The sequence below is a fragment of the Tetranychus urticae genome, chromosome 1 (genome assembly GCF_039701765.1).
Source record: "Tetranychus urticae isolate SD_2017Ah chromosome 1, NJAU_TeUrti_SD_1.0, whole genome shotgun sequence".
Lineage (NCBI taxonomy): Eukaryota > Metazoa > Arthropoda > Arachnida > Trombidiformes > Tetranychidae > Tetranychus > Tetranychus urticae.
Window position 1 is genome coordinate 16,833,013 of NC_142958.1, and position 21,438 is coordinate 16,854,450.

Genomic DNA, 21,438 nt, shown 5'->3' on the forward strand with positions numbered 1-21,438 from the left:
GTTGAGCAAACCAATTGTTTCGCATCAACTATTCAATCTCAATTCATGATTAACATCAATTACCATTGACAGATGTCAAACACGTTAATTGTCCGAACGACAACAATTTAACCATAATTGTTTTCAAGCCGTTTTTTCCTGTTAAAACTAACACTTTAACCGATAATTATGAAAAGTCAAAACAAAATGTTGAACATTTCAAATGATAAATCAACAGTTTTGCTGGTCAAAGAGTAAGTATTAATACGAAAAATTTTTCTTTCGAGTTTGGAGTTTGTAAGTTTACTTTGTAAGTTTTTAGGAACTTAAAACTGAGTCCATTATTGCAATAAAAAATTTATGTGATCGACAGTTTTCGAGAAAATCGAGGTCAAAGTTCAAACTGGGATCACCTTTTGCACAGTTATTGGAATAGATTTTTTCTTCAAAATCAAAGATTTTTTTCTGATATAACTTTGGATGGTCAACCAGAAAATGCAATTATTTTGTTAAACAATATTTTCTGTTTCTATTCAACAGATCAGTTCGACTTTCGGTTAAACCTGCCGCTTCAAGTGACCGTAAGAGTTAGAAAGTTCATTTTTCGTCGGTTAAAGTTATTGCTACACATCAACGATTGAACACTTTTTTCAATTTATTAACAGTTCCTTTGATTCTCAGTTTTCCATTTGTCTTAAACTTGAACATCGATATCTCGAGAATTGCAAAACTAACAACGAAAATCTTTCTTTCGTCAATTATTACATTCTACCATGAGCTGTGTTATATTGACATATTAGATGGTTCAAGATGATACAAAACGATTGATTTATAAAGGTAAATGGTTATTCAAACACAAATCTCTTCATAAGTTGGAAGGATTTTGGTTATTACAGGAACTAGGTCAGATTTTCTCTGATATTCAGTCATATTATATTGTATTATCGATATTTATTCACGAGAAAATATCAATATCGGTTACAATATAAAAAATATATAATTCATTCACAAAGCTTGATAAGTTTTGTAATTTTGAACATGAAAAAAGTGACCGATGAGAAAATATTTATTATCATAAAAAATGTTTAGGCACGCAATTTAGAGTAGACTGTAGGCACGAGCGATAAAAGCGTGTTTATCAATATGAGTAATTCAACAAAATCAAAACTTAAAGAAAAGCTTATTTCCATCCAAAATGCAGGGAAAACTATATTTGGCATTTTATGACTTCTTTTGAATGCCTGTGAGCGAGTTATTCCGATGTTTAATTGGAGGCGAATAGCGGCTGCTGCTGTGGACCCAGAAGTTGGTTCAATTTCAAACCAAGCTAAATGATCAGTTTCATTTGGTGATAACCCGTTTACCTTAGTTAAATAATAAGGATCAGCTCCCAAGAAATGAGATAAAGATTAGAATATTGGAAATCCATAATTAACTGAGAATACGTGAAAAACTCCAGAAAACAAGGTTCCATTGGATGAATGAAAAGAGCAACAAAAATGTTGTCAGTATCACATTGAAAGCCTTTACATTAAACAAAGTCAATTGAATAAAGACGATGAAAAATGAGATTTAATCAGCGTTTTGATGGATGGTGAAAAAATGATGAAAAGCAATTAAAGTTTATCAAGTAAACAAATAAGAATCTGTAAATATGTACTTTAACTGTTATATAAATGATAACAATAATAATAATGAAAGATAACTTTGATTATCCCAAATAAATAAACCAATAACGGTTCATGATAATGATCATGATAAAGGTAAATGCTGTGGAAAAAAGGTTCATCTCAAGTTTTTTGTTTAACAACAAATCGCTAATTCGCCAACATTCAATATTGATAAATTAATACTTTCAATAATCTTTCTCTTTTCTCTTCATCATCATCTTCCTTCTCTTCCCTCATCTTCATCTTTCACCTTTCAAATGTTATCGTGATTCGTCCTTTTGTCAATGTTTTCTCTTTCTTTTTTCTTCCATCTTCTCTTTCTCTTTATCTTCCCTTTCAGTCGCACGTTATGCGCACAAAAGACCGTAAAACCGTATTATTATTGAATAGCTTATCATCTTTTACTGGCCCCAAAAGGGACGGACCCACACAGCCAAAGCATAGTCTAGGAGGCGATCAAAAAGTGTCCCAAAAGTAAAGCTCGAGCTCATTTCAATTTGAACAACAGTTTGGGACATTTTACAACAAACATTGTCAAAGTTACCAAAAATAAGTGAAAAACTTTCAAGCAACTTTCAGTGTTGAAGCGGACTAAATCCAAATCCAAAACGGACTAAATTGTGCTAATCAACAGTATATCATCAACGTCGATAGAACAACAAAATCTCAATCTTATTCAACCTAAAAAGGTAAGAGTTGAAACTTTACATTACAACTTTGATTCAAGATTGAAACTTGCAACAGTTAAACTTGATGGTTAAAAGTCCGTGTTTTGGTGACAAAATGTTGATGAAAATAAAATGAAAGTTTCTTTCAATCTATTCTTCTTTATTGGTCTAACATTAATTTCATATTATAATACACTTTTTGTTCTTGTTATCATCTATTCATCATTATCATCATCATCATTATTATTAGCCATCCTAGCTTGAGTTAACATTTTTCCCTCCCTTCAATAAAAAACTATAAATATATTTTATGCTTGAGCTTCAGTTGACAGCTTTGTTCAATGTTACAGTTTTCAATCTCTTCTTTTTTTTATATTATTATTATACATGAATAGTGACATTTTGCTAATATTATTGATGATCATTGAGATGATTACGAGTTGCTGTTAATCAAGAGAGTTGGTCATGAACATTGAATGGCAATGTCCTCTCTTCCTCTTCCTTCATCATCATTATAATCAAACCTAAATCCAATTTGTTTGGTTTGCTCAAATTTACACAGATTAATGGACCATCAATAGATTATCAGGAGAAAAAGTAAAAAATAGAAAAACAAAATCGAATCCTTTTCTTTCACTAAACATTTCCTATTTTGCCGATTAAAACCTAATCCCGTTTTATTGATATACTAACCACTAAGTGAATGAAAAACCAGCAATTATTTACATTTGGATATTTAATGCAACATTGAACGTTTCAACTGAAGTTGACATTTGAAGGGAAAAAACAAAAAACGAATTGAAAGGCGAAATAAAATGGTCTAATTGGTCACAATGATCGAAGGCCGTTGGCAACTCATTGTCATCTTTCAAGTGCATATCTTAGGTCGGACAATTATTCGTTATTATTGTTATTATCCACCCTCTCAACGGTCACATTCACCGATACTTTCAAATTGATTTTCCAGGTTGATTCATTCCACTCTGTTTAACCCTTTCAAGAGGTTTCAAGAAAAGTTTCTTTATTTTCTTTCTTCTTCTCTGTTTTCACCTTTGCATGAAAGATCACTTTATTGTAACATTGAAAGGTCATTTCGAGAGAGTCTTGAAGGACTTCACACTTTGGTTACACTTTAAAATTGGTAAAGAATGTTTCAATTAGAAAAAAAAAACATTTCCATCAAAAATCACTGGCAACTTTATTGTCACCTCTTTCTTGACCTGTTGTAACCTTTCTTCCTCTTTTTTCATCCTTTCATCTTTAATGCTTGACCCTTTCTGATTAACACACTTACGGTCCAGTGCGATTTACAGTTTTACTTTTCTTAAAACTTTTTCTTCTCTTTTTGTCATCCATTTTGCCTTCGCACTTTACCTTTTTTGTTTCATGGGTCAACATTTTGTCTCGCTTTTTACAATTTACCATTTAACCCTTTTCCTTTTGCCTTTTTGCTTCTTTTGTTGAAATCAATTTGTTGACCAATTCAGGTTCGCACTTTTGAAATAAAAGCTTTTCTCTCTTCTTTTTTTATACAATTTATTACAATTTCATTCAACTTTACATTGAACTTGTTCAAGTAAAAGAAAAGCCTTTCAAAGGTAAAGATTGTCATCAAGTAAAAGTGAAACTTAAAATTGATTCTGATCATCTTAACCAATTTTAATTCAATGAAAGGTGAAAAACCATCAAAGGTGTTGAGAAATAAAGAAATTATTTTTTGCCAATTTCCTTGCAAGTTGGACAAAAAGAGCCAAACCTAAGCAAGGTGTTAATCTTGAATCAAAGGGTTTAAAGGTGTTGATGTTATTGATTAAAGTTCATTGTTTAATATCGACTTTTTTCTCGTTTTTTTCACTTTTCCTCAGATTTCCAATCAAAATGCAATAGTTGTAATAATGGTAATGATGGAGTTGATCCGAGAGGAGAGAAGGTTGAAATCATAATCGAAAGAGAAAAAAAATTTGTGGAAAGATCAACAAAAGAAACTCGAAAAAGAGAATAAAGTATTTCTATTTTGGACACTTTTTTATTGAAAATTGATTTTCCTTTAACCTTATCCAAGTGACATTTAAAATGCATTCACTTCGACTTTCAACTGAACCATTTAATCAAATGTTGAACCCAATGACTACAATCTTACCAGCAACCATAACACCAGCCTCGTTGGGGTCAACAACGGGAACAACAACCGTAACAGCGACAACTGTTATCGAACCTTTTGGTGACTTTTTCACTCAAATTCACGGAAAATCTTCACCTTATCATCCCAATCATCATCCCTCTTTTGTACATTCATCTCATCAACCTAATCACTTTCACCAACTCAACATGAACTCTGTTAACTTGAAAAGTCCGGTTCTCATTGAATCAACCGACTTGATGGATGAACCAAGTGTGCATTTAATCTCATCTACAACCTCTTCCATATCCAACTTGTCACCTTTACCTTCAGCCTCACCAAGTCTACATTCATCGCCTTGCTCACCTTTATCATCTTGCTCATCGCCATCTTCTTCATCGCATGCATCCAATGCAACAGCCATAACTTCATCTTTAACCTCATCCCTGACCTCATCATCTTCCTCAATGGCACCAACTCGACCCTTCCGTAACCTATCCTTGACTCCTTTAATGCCCTGTACACCGTCGCCTCTGACCACAAGCTCATTAAACCATCAACCCTTGACACCTTCATCCTCAATGTTTGACTCTATGATGGATGATGACGAGGATGATGAAGATGATGATGATCTTGACGAGGACATTTCGATCATGGTTAAAGAAGAGCAACAAAAATCATTCAATAACATCATTAACAATAATAACAATAAGAACGACCATGGTAATAACAATAATAATAAACGATCCAAAGGAACGAAAACTCGACGAACTAGAGCAAGAAGTCCAACCTTGGTAAACAAATTGAAGCGTAATCGTCGGGTAAAAGCAAATGACCGGGAACGTAATCGTATGCACAATTTAAATCAAGCACTTGAACGTCTTCGCAAGATTTTACCGACAGCCTCGGAAGAAACTAAATTAACCAAAATTGAGACACTTCGATATGCTCATAACTACATTTGGGCGCTTTCAGAGACGATAAGGCTTCTTGACTCGACGAGACCTTGAATAACTTTTTGATTATTTTGATTAATATTGTAATAATGAATATATTTTATCATCAACTTCATCCCTGCTAATAATAAATATTGATAAACTTTTTCTTTTTTAATTGTAACAGTTATATAATACTATCAATAATAATGACTTTTATTGCAATTTATAATGGCATCAATTTATTTATAATTCAATGTTTACTTTCAAGAGTAAATTGAAAACAATCAATTTCAAATTGCGCTTCTCGGAACGATAAATATTATTAATAATAGCAAATTTTCATCGCACCCTAGCATGAAACTAGTTGAAAAGTCAACTTTTGTTTCACAAATTACTTTCAACATTTTATATTTACTATTTATTAATAACATGAAGTCTAACAGAAAAGATTTTTGGACGAAAATAATCTTGAAACTCGATATTTATCTTGATCTTGGACACTGCCGATCAAATGTATTGACATTGGAGTTTCTCGTAAAGTCTAATAATCTATTTTAAATGTGACCCTAAATTTTTGGTTGATATCGAGGTTTACAATTTTTATAGTTATCTAATAGTCGATGAAACGGTAATTCAAGCAACTTCAAACTGACGGGCGACTGCGAATAAAGGTCAACTGAAACAAAGTTGACTTATTATTATTATAAATACACAAAAGGTTATGATAATTGCGACCTGTTGGAATCATCTTCTTATCATTATCATTTTTCTTGTTCGCCATTTCTTTTATACTAATTTGCATTATTTAAACATGTGTCATAGCTTATTGAACAAGACTAAAGTAAATGGTGAATAATATTTCCTGATTTACTTTGATGCAAAGAGGAAAGAAAATAAAGTATCGATACTCTTTATTATTTCAATTAATAACTGGGAGTGAATCTGTATCTTTATAACTTGTATGATTGCTGTTGTCTTCAAAAAGTTTGAGAGTTTTGCATAAACAACAAATGTAATTTATTTGTATGGTTAAATGGTCAGTTTATGGTTACTCTCCATTTTAAGCAAATGCATGGTCACATTTTACGTTCATCTAAAATTGATCTTTTTGTTATTCCTTCGATGGAAGGACAACAAACTTTTCCTATTTTTTCACCTTTTATAAGCAATCTTTTAATAATTTTGAACGTAATTTTATAAATGAATATAAATTGAAAACACTGAACACTCAAAACTTGTCATTACTTGGAACAGTTGACAAAACAATCTCAAGGAAGTAAATCGCCAAATCATTGAACAACAATCATTTGATTTCAATTTTTTGGTTAACATTTTTCTTGATTTTTGCAAAGAACAGCATTTTTCCCTTTCACTATTCAGTCCAATTTAAGGTTGATTGTTTTGAAATTGGTCGAAAGCTTTGGTCTAAATGTTAGGATAAAAATTTAGTTCAATTTTATGAGACAAGAGCAATTCATATTTTGTCCTAAACTGTACAAAGCTTGCGACAATTTGGTAGAAAAAGGAAAATTGATTGGAATCGATGACAATGTTTTCGATTTCATAATTAATTGAAATTTTTCTTGTTTTTCGCTCAACAACTGATCAGGTAGATATTGACAGTGCCACTTGTGCCACTCCTAATGTGATTTGCCTTCAGTTTCATTCCTTTTGTCCCAACCATTAAATCTTTTTGGTTTTTTCATCTTCCTCTTTTCTCTTCATCTTCCCTTTCAGTCGCACGTTATGCGCACAAAGACCGTATTATTATTGAATAGGTTATCATCTTTTACTTTGCGAGGCGGGGAAATGTGTCTCATAAGGGGCGGACCTACACAGCCAAAGCATAGTCTAGGAGCCGATCAAAGAGTGTCCCATAAGTGAAGCTCATTTCAATTTGAACATCAGTTTGGGACATTTTACTAAACTCATTGTCAACAAAGTGAACCAACTTTCAGTGTTACTTAAAAGCGGACTAAACTTCATATCCAACGGACTTTATCGTGATAAAATTTCAATCAACGGGTTCTTATTGAATCAACCGACTCGATGGCTGAACCAAGTGTGTATTTAATCTCACCTCCAGCCTCTTCCATATCCAACTTTTCACCTTTACCGTCAACCTCACCAAGTCTACTTTCATCGCCTTTCTCGCCTTTATCATCTTGCTCATCTTCATCTTCTTCATCCTACTCATTCCATGGCACAACCATAACTTCATCTTTAAACTCATCATCTTCATCAATGGGACCAACTCGACCCTTCCGTGAACTATCCTTAACTCCTTTAATACCCTACACACAGTCTCCTTTGACCATAAGCTCATTAAACCATCAACCATTGACACCTTCATCAACCTCAATGTTTGACTCTATGATGGGTGATAACGAGGATGATGAAGATGATGATCTTGACGAGGAAATTTCGATCATGGTTAAGGAAGAGCAACACAAATCATTCAATAACATCATTAACAATAATAATAACATTAAGAGTGATCATGGTAATTGCAACAATAGTGATAAACGATCCAAAGGAACTAAAACTCGAAGAACCAGAGCAAGAAGTCCAACTTTGGTAAACAAATTGAAGCGTAATCGTCGGGTAAAAGCAAATGACCGGGAACGTAATCGTATGCACAGTTTAAATCAAGCACTGGAAACTCTTCGCAAGATTTTACCGACAGCCTCGGAAGACACTAAACTAACTAAAATTGAGACACTTCGATATGCTCATAATTACATTTGGGCGCTTTCAGAGACGATAAGGCTTCTTGACTCGACGAGGCCTTAAATAATATTTTGATTATTTTGATTAATATTGTAATAATGAATATAATTTATCATCAACTTCATCCCTGCTAATAATAAATATTGACAAACTTTTTCTTTTTTAATTGTAACAATTATACACTATCAATAATAATGAAATTTATTGCAATTTATAATGGCATTAATTTATTTATAATTAAATGTTTACTTTCAAGAGTAAATTGAAAACAATCAATTCCAAATTGCGCTTCTCGGAACGGTAAATACTCAATACTCGCATTTGACAAACCATTAAAAGCGTTTAAACGTTCAACTTGATAATTAATATGTTGAAAAATGAAGTTAATATGGTAAAATAAAGGGAAATGCCTTGAGTGACCATCCAACTTGTAACGCTCATTTGCATTATTTTGACAACCACATTAAGACTGTGACCCTACGCACATAGGAACAAGCTAATTGTCAAAGTGTGCTCAATGTGTGTGGCCACACTCGCCTTGGAAGACTTAATTGTATCATAAATGGTACAACAAGAGTCTGAAAACAACTTTGCAAAGCAAAAGGCTCTCAACCCTGAAACCAATGATTTTGTTTGTGGATTCAATTGAACAGTGAAAACAAAGCTCACAAGTTCAGACAAGGTTAATCATTTAACTAACAAAAACAAAACAAAATTCACTAGTTAAACTCATGCTCATGTTTTAACATTCACAATCATTTGCAAGTACAATGATGAACCACTTTGATCAAGACAATTAATCAAACTTGTAACATTTGAAATTTGAAACGATTATTACTAGAAGATGAACTGAGAAAGTGAACTGCATAACAGGATAAAAAGTGACGATAAAAAGTGAAGAATGATGAGGTTGATGATGAACAAAGCGTGGCACGTATTTTTGCACGTACATTATTCAATGGCACGAAAAGTACGTGCGCCTCATTTGAGCTCATTTCCTACGAGTATTTGACTTTAAATCCTTTCTTCTTCATCTACATTTTTTTCTTCACCATTCATCTCCATCTTCCAATCAACAGATCTGATATCTTTCATAATTGGTGCTTTATCTTTGCATTTCAATTAAAGCGCCTTCTGATTATCAGTTTGGGCCTCAGAGGTGTCACCTCTTATTACTTTACTGGATTGCTTAGCAACTCTCCGGAAACACGTGCTTTGTTTTCGCTATTTATTAAGGGTTCAGAAAATTTCAAAATTATTTTTAAGTTAACTAATGATCATCATTGTACGTGTTTTGATAAATGTTTTTTAAATACGTTTATTTGGTGCCATGCATTTGAATAATATAACCCTTCAAAGGGCCAGTGAGATTATTCATGCTCTTCATGGGTCTAATTTCATCCTATCGAAGTTTTCGGGATAATACGGTCCATGCTGGCTTTTCGTTTAACTTTGGATCTGAAGATTACTTAGCTCTTGGTACTGGTTGTCATTCTTGAATACAATCCAGCTAAAAATGTTTTCGCTAAGGTAATTTTGGTTATTATTCTTTTGTTCTATTTTATTAATTTGTGTTGCCGCTCTTTAGGTTCACCAAGAAACTAATGGCACATCTGGATGTCGTCGAATTGTCGCCGGACAATATTAAGCTATGGATCCTAAGGGAAGAGCATTAATGATAAGTAAGTTCATGAGCAAATTTTGACTAATTAGAGCATATATTACAATTTTAAATGATGAAAAATTATGCTAATGAACCCTTTGTGATTTTATTTTCCTCTAAGAAGTTCTGATAATTTTGTATTGTAACCAACCTTAGTTAATTGCTTTTGTGTGGCATCAAATTTTAATATTCATTATTCCTGTTCACTTTAGGTGTTGTTGAAACCTTGGGTCTTGTCGAATTGGCACCGGACAATATTTAGCTATTGATGCCAAAAGAAAAGCTTTAATGATATGTAAGTTCATAATTCTGATTAATTAGAGCATACATTACAATTTTGAATGATGAAAAATTATGCTTATGAACCCTTTGTGATTTATTAACCCTCTAAGAAGTTCTGATAAATTTGTAATGAAATTAACCCTTATAAAGTGGTGACGTGTTCCATCAAATTTTAATCTTCATTATTCATTATTCTTGTTCACTTTAGGTGCTGTTGAGAAACAAATAGTCTATATTTTAAACAGAGATAGTCAAGCGCGGTTGACAATTTCTTCTTTCCTAGAAGCCCACAAATCAAATACCTTGGTTTATCATACTGTTGTAATCGATGTTGGGCAGTGGGATTACCCATGCTATTCATGGTAATTTTGCTGGCACCAAACATCAAGAGATCGCCATCTCTAAAGGAAGAGCCTTGGAGCTCATCAGACTTGATATAAATACCGGCAAAATTCATACTCTCGTATCTGTTGCAGTTTTTGGGTATAATACGGTCCATGTTGGCTTTTCGTTTAACTGGAGGATCCAAAGATTATTTATTTAGCTATATGTATTTCTTATGATTCTGGGCGAATTGTCATTCTTGATTACAATCCTCAATCTTTGAGCATAAATGATAAGTAAGTTCATTAGCAATTTTGACTAATCAGAGCATACATTACAATTTTAAATGATGAAAAATTATGCTTATGAACCCTTTGTGATTTATTTTCCTCTAAGAAGTTCTGATAATTTTGTAATGAAGCTAACCCTAGTAAATTGCTATTGTTATCAACCAAACTTTACTAATCTTCATTATTCTTCATCAATTGTACGAAATTATAGTGAGTCTTTGGAAGAACATGGCAACTTTTTCCTATCTGTTCCTGTAGGTGCTGATGGACCGAGTGGTGTTCTGGTTTGCTCAGAAACCTACATTATTAGAACTTCGGAGATCAGCATGATTTTCGTTATCCAATACCTCGTAGGAGAAATGACCTCGATGATCCTGATCGAGGAATGATTTTTGTTTGCTGTTCTACCCACAAAACCAAATCAATGTTTTTCTTTTTAGTCCAGACTAAATAAAGAGAAATTTTAAAATTACTAAAACAGAAGATGAAACTGTCATGGAAATTCGTCTCAAGTATTTTGACACTGTACCCGTTGCAACTGCGATGTGTGTATTGAAAACGGGCTTCCTCTTTGTTGCCTCCGAATTTTTAATCATTATCTGTATCAAATAGCTCATTTGGGTGATGATGATGATGAACCTGAATTAAGTAGCGCTATGCTGCTTGAAGAGGGCGATACATTCTTTTTTAATCCAAGACCTTTAAAAAATTTGGTATTAGTAGATGAACTTGAATTAATATACTGATAGAAAGGATATGGCCTGTGAAGTCATTTGTTTGGCTCTTGGGGCTGTGCCTTCAAGTGAACAAAGATCTCGTTTTCTAGCAATCGGACTAGCTGACAACACTGTTAGAGTTGATTCATTAGATCCTAATGTAAGTACAAATATTTATCTAACTTTGACTCAAAATATAATGATGACTACATTTTATATCCGTGTTTCAGCTGAATTCATTATGTTGACACCTTATTCTGAGATTCTAAGATTGGCTCAAAATTCTATATCTGCTTGCAAGAGTTTAAATTAACTTTCTTTTTTTTATTTTGATCAGGATTGTCTCACACCATTATCGCACAACGCCGTACCTGCACCCCCCGAGTTTTGGCAAATCTTGCTTGGCCTGAAAAATAGATAACCTTAACAAATTCATTTTAACATGATTCTAACTTGTAAATTTCAGGATTCTTATTGATTTTAAATGGCAAAACTGACAAATTTGAATATGATAACATTGATCAAATAATAATCCGATACACCATAAATGTGCCAGTTTTTTCCAAGTTTATGGTTGGGCAAAACTTTTTGATAAAATATAGAAAATCGATCCGCTTCAAAAATCAGTCGAGTACAGATAAAGGATTTGAAGTGATTTTTGAAAAAGAATATGATTCTGAAATTGAACTGAGTCTTGAATTTGAAACATTATGTTGAGCAGTTTGTGTCGAGACGAGTTTAATCTCTAGTCGTTGAACTTTCAGTGAAAAGTGAATGTAAAAAAGCATTGAATTGAAAGAAATGGCATCTTTATTTTCATTTAATGTCTTTGCTTTCAAAGTTGTTACAATAGTCTTTGCCATTCAAGGTTTCAATATTGATTATGATTTTCTGGCTTCGATTTTGTCAATTTATTCTTATGTTTCTGCAAAGATGAGTTGAAAAAAGTCCATAAATTATTGGATTAGCAGCACTGTTTAATGGAGCCATTGATTGAATGAATGTTGATATGGCCACCGTTGTTTGATTAATTGGTATAAATCCATAGACTTGTAAAAGATCCCAAACAAAATAAGGACTCCAACAAAGGATGAAAACTGGTTGAGAAAATGAAAAGTAATGATAAAGAAACAGTAATTTTCAGGCACTTTTCAGTTCAGTGTTTCTTTCTTGGTGACTCTTGAGATACTCATACTGAGTTACATTACCAGTTTTATGGTCACGAAAAATTCAAGTTTAATCTTTAATCATTTTAGTATTCAATATTGACAACTTACCTAAAACAATTACCAAAGTCATTTGAACGCTCTTGATCTTGGCCTTTGGGATAACACCTCTAGAACTGGCTCTTTTCAATCCACTCAAATCATCTTCACTGGCAGTTAAACTCATTCCTGTAAAAACAAAATATTAATTTGTAGAGTTGAATGGCCAATAGTTTGCTGTTTAATAACGACAATTATGATGATTATAACATTAATTTTGTTTGGTATGAAGACATGTAGAAGTAACCAGAAACAATAAAGGATTGCATCAAAATAACAAGTGGTATTAATAGATGTTATTAATTTTTGGTTAAACACTATTCTCTGGTTTTCTCTCCTTTTCTGGTTCGATTTTTTCAGCTTCTTTTTGATTACCATTTAACTGATTACCAAAAGTAAAGATCAATCTTTAGCCCATTTATTGGACGATTTATGAGACAATTTGATGGTAAACTTTTTGCTTCTATCAAATCGCATCCAAATCCATTTACTAAATCTGTAACACAACTTCTTGGTCAGCTATTTTCAGCATTAACATTATTGATAAAAATAATTCCCTGCAAAGCATTTCATGATTCTCTATTATTATTCAATATTTAGCAAGGTCAATGATTTCAACCTTTTCTCCTCCCTAATTTTATTTACCAAATTAATCTCGTTTTTTCGCTAAAAATTTTCTCGTCAAATGCATTTATTCAAGTGATGCTTATGACTGGATGGCTTGATAACTGCCATCTATTGGCTTTCAATCAAACTGTGGCTCTATTTCAATCAATCAGTCAACTATTTTTATGATTGACAATTTTATCACTCTTCTGTATTTACAAGGGTATTGAGCACAATTACAGATTGATTTTTTACTTTGAAACGAGAACTTGCATAGGAATTTCTAAATTGAGAGTTTTATTTCATCTCCGTATTATAACGATAACATAATATGCTGTATACTTGGTCTATAATTAATATAGATGAGTAAAAACTGCAGAGCATTTGATAAAACGGTTCAATGACTTTTATGATAAAAGGTTAATTTTTTGTGTAAAAGTTTGATTCTCCAAAAATAAATAGAAAAGTTTGGTTATTGATCAACCCGAATAAGTAATAATCACTCTAAGCGTCCAGCTATGCCAAGAATAGACTTCAAATGCAGAATTAAATTCTTATTTCCACAGAGTGTTTCATTTTGATCTACTAGCCTGCAAAACTGTCTAATTTATGATGAATGAACTGATATTCAAATTATAATATTATGTTTTCTCTTTCCATCCAGAAAGTGTTTAAATTCGGTTTACTTGGGACATCAATTGAAACAATAGTTTTTCAGCTTATTCTTCCTCAGTTGAAACTGTTCCTGGCTACAGAGTAGCAGTTTTCAATATTATTTATTAGTGAACTTTCAATTATTCCTGATTTATTTAAAAAATCTCAAAAAGTATGAACTGCAGAGTCTAGAAGAGCTGCTTTCATTGTCCTAAAGATAGGTATGTGATAAATGTTTCACAAAGAGATTTTATGTTCACGGGATTTTTTCAGAAGTGCATGAAAGATGGCTCTCACAGCATTTCTGCAAGTCAATGACAATTAAATCGTCAAATGCTACACTTCAGAGACTACATTACAAATCAAATCATTAGTCAAGCTAAACTAGACTATGCCGGACTGGCCCTTAATCAGATTTAATCTGTATTAAAACTGATTAGACTTCTGTTTTCCTGTGATTCAGATTTGAATTTACATCTTTTTTAAATTAAGTCACATAAAATTGTCTTGGATATAGTAATTGAAAAGATATTCACCTTTTTCGCTAGAGCTGAGATATTTTGATTGATCCAAAGAACTGGCCGTTAAAATCTTGTCCATTGATTCCAAACGATTTGAAACTAATTTTCGTATATTATAATCATCTGAAGCCGTGTATGGACTTTTAGTCCAGATGACATGGACAATGGCACAATAGCAAGCAGCAATGATGATTGCGGGAATGAAAAACAGTGTAAATGCAATCAAAGTAATATACAAACGCCAGCCAATTGAACTCAAGTTGATCCAACACTGTATATGGCCTTTAATTTCAGCCTCTTGATTGAGAAAAGCTGCTGGAACAGCAAAGACAAAGCTAAGGACCCATGAAATAACGACCAACCGACGAGCTCTTGACCCTAAAAAAGGCAAAGTCAGATAAAGGATTAGACAGATTTATACTGATTTATACGTCTATCTCAGGTCATTGGACGTTTTAATTTGGATAATTTTGTCTACAATATTACATCTTTATCCATCATGTTTGCACTTGAACAAAATAATAGCTTATGAACAATAATAAATTATCTCAAATATGATTCACTATTTTCAATGAAAAAATGGGTAAAAGGGAAAAATGTATTTCAATTGACAATCAATTAATTTTGGATCATAATTCTGTGATTGTTCAGGTTTGCCATCAGCAAGTGTCAATGTATACAATGAAGGATGAAGAGACAGAAAGGCAACAAAAAAGGTCAAAAATCAATAAAGGAAAAGGTTAATCAATAAAAGTCATTGAATAGTTAATCAATAACATTGACTTACAGCTTGATGAAAAATTGAGCGGATTTGTAACAGCATCGTAACGATCAATTGATACTGAAACTAAAACATAAGTTGATGAGTAAGTAACCAAAACCTGAAAGGTAAATCATTAATCGTTAATCAACTTTTGTGGTTAAAAATTTTCACCAAAATTTTCTTCTCATTTCTTTCCGTTTGCTGAATAAAATTATTCAATGATTGATTGCTGAGTGTAACTTGATTCAATTATCACATTTCAAGGCTATTTTTTTCTTTGCCCATGAAAACCTTTGAAGGTCAATTGTTATGTTATTTGATTACCAATGCTAATCAGAATTGTAAATTTAATAACAAAACAATTTTCATTGATTATCAACTAACAGTTTACTTGGAAGTTGTTGTTTAATCCAAACTGTTTATTCAGTTTAGTTGCAGCAATTGCATGATAAGTTGTGAATGAACTCTCGTGAGATTTCACTTTCACTGGCCATTCGACTGACAATTACTGTTAATATTGATTGCTGGTTAACCATTTGGTCTGTTAATAGAAAACATAATTTACTCATTGAGTTTAGACAATGATTATTGCAAATCAACATTAAATTGTATTATCACCTTTCGTATTCGCTTTACTTGTTGTCCAATACTTGTTACTAAATGATATTGACTGACTCCTTGTTACTGATAAATCTTGAGGCTCACAGGAAACATTGGTTGCTTCAAGTAAAACATGAAAGTTTCATTAGAGGCGAAAACATTAGATGATTGAATTGGACGTCCTAACACAGGAAAGTCTATAGAATCGAAATGTGTTGATATCATTAAAATCACATTGAATGCCTTCGTTATGCTCAATTTTCGTCTGAAACGAATGATCGGCGAAAAACTTGTCTAATGTTTGAAAACATTGCTGATTCAAATTCGATAATAGTTACGAGGGTAATGGTACTAGCGATTCTTCTGAAAGTGTTCATATTTTGAATCCCATTTTAGCTTTAGATAATTCTTTGTTCAAAGGCTTCAGTTCGATGGTTGGTTCTATATCTTAATCCTGGGTTTTGCACTCCTGGTGATGAAAGTTAGCTTATATTATGAGAGAGTGAAATTGAAAGTTTGCCTGAATATTTTTTTCTTAAAATTTTTTGTACTTATTCTTGTAATTGTGCTAGAAGACCATTTACTTTTTGTGCTTTTATTCATTTGATTAAAATGACCCTCAATTTTCAGATAACTTTGGATGCTAAAGTCTGTTCTTCTAATCAAAAATTCCATTCCAAATACATCATAGCGCCCTTTATTCATGATCATTTCTAACATCCCTGGAATATTGTATTTTCCTATGGAATATGGTGAACTAGAAAAGACTATTGAAATACCTGAGAGATTACATCTTAATGTATCTAATACTAAACATTCTTATATTCTTTATTCAACTTCTGTTTACTTTAAATGTTATAAAAACAGTTCTGGTTGTGATTCGCTTTGACGTGTATCATGACAGTGATGTTGTCATGGATCATGATAGTTATTTACAAATTCACACAAAACAAGGCTCTATTGAGGTAAACAACGGGTCATTGTACACAATCGATACACGAGTTTTTAAAAAATAAACCCGTTTCTCTCTTTCAGTTGGAGCAACTTTCACATTTTTTCATTAATAACTAATTTAAATCTTAAGCATGTTTCACTAAATCCTAGATATTAAGTTTTCTTGTTTTTCAATTGTATTTACTATATTGGATGTTATCAATTAAATGAGTGACAATGTTCAATATTAAATGATACATTTTAAAATTTTTGTATATTTTTGAGTTATTAAAGAGTTAGCTTCAATGATCAATGAGTTTATTTTATAAGTTTGCAATATTAACAAAGATTTAGATATTACATATTGAGAGTGATAACTAGTGTATCCATATTTTAATCTGGTTTCAGGAGCTCAATTAAATTTCTGATTACCAATTGATATAATAAATTTTTGATTCTTAAGTTTGCTGCATTTCAATTTAAGAAAATCTAATTTAAAGTTTTAAATAAAATCGTTATTAGATCAATCCCTGTTATTGTTTGATAATTTGATTGAAAATTTTGATCAAGTTTCATGTTTCATTTTAAATAAACTTTAGCAAACTAATCAATTGAAATATGATCATGAAAGTCGACCTAATTTACATCAACATTTTTCGTCAATTCATTTCTAAACAATGTATTATTAGAAAAGAGCTCAAATCCCTTTTTTTGTTTTGAAATCTCGTTTTTCTCAGAAAATGCTTCAATATGAAATAAAATGTCACTGAATGTTGAAACTTTATATTTGATAACATTTTCTTTCATTTATCAAATTGTGAACTATCAATTTATTAACATTTCAAGCAATTAATGTAATCAATCAATTCCAAGGGAAATGAGGTTTTCATTTAAAGGTCTAACAAGAAAAATCTCATTCATTGAAATATTTCTTCTTAACTCTTCCTTTCTCAGCACTGACTGAGTTACTCAAACAATTTCAATCATTTCCATGATTTCCCAGCATATGAGGTGAATCATGAATCATATCGTTTCAATGCAACCCAATGAACGCGTTTTTCATTGCATTCATTGGAAATTCATTGCATCATGGAATGAATTGCGTCTAATGATATTCTCTTACAGATTGAAATATTCGGAGTTTCTTCTCATTACCCTGTATTTTATAGATTTCTTATTCTTCTAGGGGAAGAATGGGCTTTAAAGAGTTGAACAAATGAAATATGAACAGGCAATGTTTGTGTTTGCATTTGTAGGTCAAATTACAATCTTGATGCACTTTTTTAATCAAAAGTTTGCACTAATTTTAATTCAGAAGAAACAAGTTGGAGATATTAGTGAAGTAAAAGCACTTTTGTTGAAACTTACTGATGAAAATTTAACAAGTTTGCACATTAAATCGCCTCCATAAAAGTCAACTGTAAATCGCCAGACAATATCACTGAGAACGTTAATCAATCCAACTAGAAGATCTGGTGATTGGGTAAAACAGAGATTCCAATTAGCTTTGATTAATTGAATGACGTTTAATAGTGACCTGCAATTGCTAAATGCATCATGAAAAAGTTCATCCGACTTTTACGCTTCTTTGAGATGAGTAATGTTATTAAGACTGAAATGTTTCCAACCAAAATCATTATGAATAATATACACAAGAAAGTTAATTGTTCAGTCTGTGAAGAGACAATGAAAGTAAATGAAATTGGTGAATATTAGTGAATAAATATTGGCTCAGTTTTCAGGTAAAATTGTTAGATTTTACAGAATTGAAATTCAATAGTTTAATTTAAACCATTCAATCAACGGTAATGGTTAAAGTTAAATAGAATGAAATAAAAGTAAATAAATTGTTAAATTAAATAGTCTGTGAAATTTAATATAAAAACTCTTAAACCATCTTTTCATTTCATTACCAACATTTCAAACCATTTGGTTTGCTGCAACTCAAAATCGGGTTCAATAATGTTACGGGTTGAATGTGAGTGAGTTAATTGATCAATTTAAGTGTGAATTACCTTAGTGTAGGTATACTAGCATATGAATAGGTTTTAGCGTCAGATTTAATCGTTTTAATCAACGTTCAATTTTTAACCATCCAAGCGCTTTGATTGCATTGTTTAAAACCAAAAATGAAGTGTAAGATGTTTCAAGAGTCTGCTGGATATGTTAGTTACTATCGCAAGATCGAGGTCTTTCGAAGTGACCAGCCTATTTGATCCTTCCTCAGATTAAAGTCATTTTCTGGAAATTATTTTCCGACTTGATGGTGATTACTTGTCGTTACTTTGTTAATATAATTCAAGAAATCAGAAAGCGATTGTAAATTTTTTGCATTGCATGAATTTTGTTTGCTAACAGTTAACTCGTCGATCAAAAACTATGAATTTTCTTGTGAATAAAAATCTTTAATCTTGTTTATCTTGGCAATGGTTCTTAAAGTAATCCCATTCAGTTAATGTCTCAATAAAAAACTGTCTCAAGGTTGGTCGACTTTATCATAATCAATTAAGTAAAGTTTAACGAACCAACGGAATGCTCATGATTAAGAGAAACTTTAAAACCTGATTTGTCAGAATTTCATGTTGAGGTCGATTTAAAAGTTTCTGAATCAATTGTCATATCTAAACTCATCCTAAACAATTTCATTCGACTCGTAAAGTTGGAATTGACGATCTAATATCTAAGTGACAGTGAGAAACGATTGAAACGCAATGACAATGAAACCATCAAATATATTTAGATAAGAGCTGACAATTGTGAGACAATTAAGGTGTGAATTAAGATGAGAAAATTTTGGCATCATAAATTAGCATGATTGATCCATGTTAACTGTCCCTTCAATCAGTTGTACAACCTTTTGACTTATGAGCTTTACTCTGTTGTTGGTTTGTGTCTTTGTTTTCAGGTGAAACCAATTATTGTGACGATTAACTTTGCACTTGAACTTAACAAATTGATGATTAATAGAGTGACTGATGATTAGCTGATTGTCGTTGATCGGGTTAGTTGGGGTTAAATATGTTTGCTGATATAAGTGAAACAATGAGAGTGAAAGTGAAGAGGAAAACAAAGAAAGTCAAACAAAAGGCTTTTCAACGTTAAGAAATGAGGGAAAACAAAAAAACTATCAACAGTGAAACCATTTATTTTGATTCGTTGAATTTGATGTTTAACCAACTCGCATTATTATTTGGTTGATTGATGATTCTGTAAATGTTTTTATCTTTCATCCTGAGAAGGAGAAATGATGATGATAAAGTCTACAGAATTTTCTTCATGTTCATATCAATGGACAGAAAAAAAAAGTATAACATTACGAGGAATGAAGAGGTCAAATGATGAGGAGGATGATGATGATGATGGTGATGACGATTAGTGTGATGATGAGTATGATGAGAAAAGCCAAATATATAATCAAGAATAAGATGAAAAGAAAAGGCTAAAAAATGAAAATGATGAATAAAAATCTATTGTCAACTTGTTTTTTAGATTGTCATTTATTGTTCATTTATCTGAATAACAAGAAAAATATCATTTTGATTCTTCATATAATATCTATTTTTATGTCTTTTTGCCTATTTTTTGCATTATTATCTCATCATTACAATGTTTTTTTATCAATATAAATGTTTATTCAAAATAAAAGTCACTAAAGTGAAACATTTTTAACCCAATATTCAAACCCAATCCAATTACATACTCAATCAAATAGATTCAAAGTTTCCCTATTTTAATCACTAATTACTTTGATTTTTAACTTGTTAACACTTTCTCAGCTTAATTTTAAAACGAATTGTCGAGTTAATTGTAAATTAAATGTGTTTAAATTCAATAATGAAACTTGTTTTTACGTGATTGAATGGCTGTTGAATACAGATGTTTGGTTAACATTTAAAAATTGAAAGTTGCCTTACCTTATAAAAATGGTAATGATAGTTATGTTCAGTTGGTGAAGATTGGTTCATTTGTTGGTTCATTGATTTACTGTTAATTGTTGTCGACATTATTTGGTTGGACAAGATTGAAACACTTTGATTTCACTGGGTTGGTTAAACGATTAAAATTGAGGTAAAGTTTAAATCCATGGTTTTGGGTTCAATGTTGTCAAATGTAAAGATTTTGTTTGTGTGATTAAGTGAATGAAAAACAAAATGTTGCTTATCGGATTCAACTTGAAATGAAAATTGTTGATTAACCATTATTTCAAGTTATGTTGGACTCACTCTGTAATTCAATCTTGCGCTCTGAAGATTCAACGCTCTGAAGACTTAATCACTTATTTTGTATTGTAACTTTACATTCAACTGTAACACATTAATTTTCACATTCAATCCATTATTTATATTTTAATATATTTTTGTATTTACATTCATCTTGTTTTTGCCTTCATTTTAGCTTATAGATCAAGTCAAGGATTATCATGATTTTCAATTCATCGACCTTTAATCTCATTTTGCATGGTAATTTATTGAATGTAATATAAGATGAATTTTGCTTCATTTTGTAAGCCAATAAATCCAATAGATCTTAATTTAGAGCAAGATTAATATCTATTTGTAAAATGTTCATTTGGTTAATATATTGATTTATGGATTAAACAATTCCAAGATTTGGGTTACACTTTCAATCCTTATTAATTAATTTTGAAATAGCATTTAAATTCATTTGATATCAATGAATTAGGTAAGATTATTATTGAGGAAATGTTAGAAATGAA

At 31.5% G+C, this 21,438-nt stretch overlaps 4 protein-coding genes across 4 annotated transcripts; 3 read left to right on the plus strand and 1 right to left on the minus strand.

Moving 5' to 3' along the window:
* The first annotated feature begins 2,091 nt into the window (after window positions 1-2,091).
* Window positions 2,092-5,600, plus strand: LOC107372041 (uncharacterized). The gene is made up of 2 exons (XM_015940183.3): window positions 2,092-2,338; window positions 4,183-5,600. Exon 2 carries the CDS (start codon window positions 4,391-4,393, stop codon window positions 5,444-5,446), a length of 1,056 nt encoding a protein of 351 aa, XP_015795669.2. The 5' UTR covers window positions 2,092-2,338; window positions 4,183-4,390; the 3' UTR covers window positions 5,447-5,600.
* A 1,583-nt stretch (window positions 5,601-7,183) lies between these two features.
* LOC107372046 (uncharacterized) lies at window positions 7,184-8,314 on the plus strand. Its single transcript, XM_015940187.3, has one exon. The coding sequence runs from the start codon at window positions 7,424-7,426 to the stop codon at window positions 8,165-8,167; it is 744 nt and encodes a 247-aa protein (XP_015795673.2). The 5' UTR covers window positions 7,184-7,423; the 3' UTR covers window positions 8,168-8,314.
* A 1,057-nt stretch (window positions 8,315-9,371) lies between these two features.
* LOC107371943 (splicing factor 3B subunit 3-like) lies at window positions 9,372-11,927 on the plus strand. The gene is made up of 6 exons (XM_089266346.1): window positions 9,372-9,634; window positions 9,693-9,786; window positions 9,980-10,062; window positions 10,258-10,669; window positions 10,875-11,539; window positions 11,717-11,927. The coding sequence occupies exons 5-6, from the start codon at window positions 11,420-11,422 to the stop codon at window positions 11,798-11,800; spliced, it is 204 nt and encodes a 67-aa protein (XP_089122472.1). The 5' UTR covers window positions 9,372-9,634; window positions 9,693-9,786; window positions 9,980-10,062; window positions 10,258-10,669; window positions 10,875-11,419; the 3' UTR covers window positions 11,801-11,927.
* Window positions 11,928-12,048: 121 nt separating this feature from the next.
* Window positions 12,049-21,049, minus strand: LOC107359249 (cardioacceleratory peptide receptor-like). The gene is made up of 7 exons (XM_015925726.3): window positions 20,636-21,049; window positions 18,259-18,394; window positions 18,090-18,193; window positions 15,213-15,306; window positions 14,441-14,803; window positions 12,657-12,773; window positions 12,049-12,476 (listed from the first exon to the last, which is right to left on the minus strand). The coding sequence occupies exons 1-7, from the start codon at window positions 20,723-20,725 to the stop codon at window positions 12,286-12,288; spliced, it is 1,095 nt and encodes a 364-aa protein (XP_015781212.1). The 5' UTR covers window positions 20,726-21,049; the 3' UTR covers window positions 12,049-12,285.
* Between the last annotated feature and the right edge of the window lie 389 nt (window positions 21,050-21,438).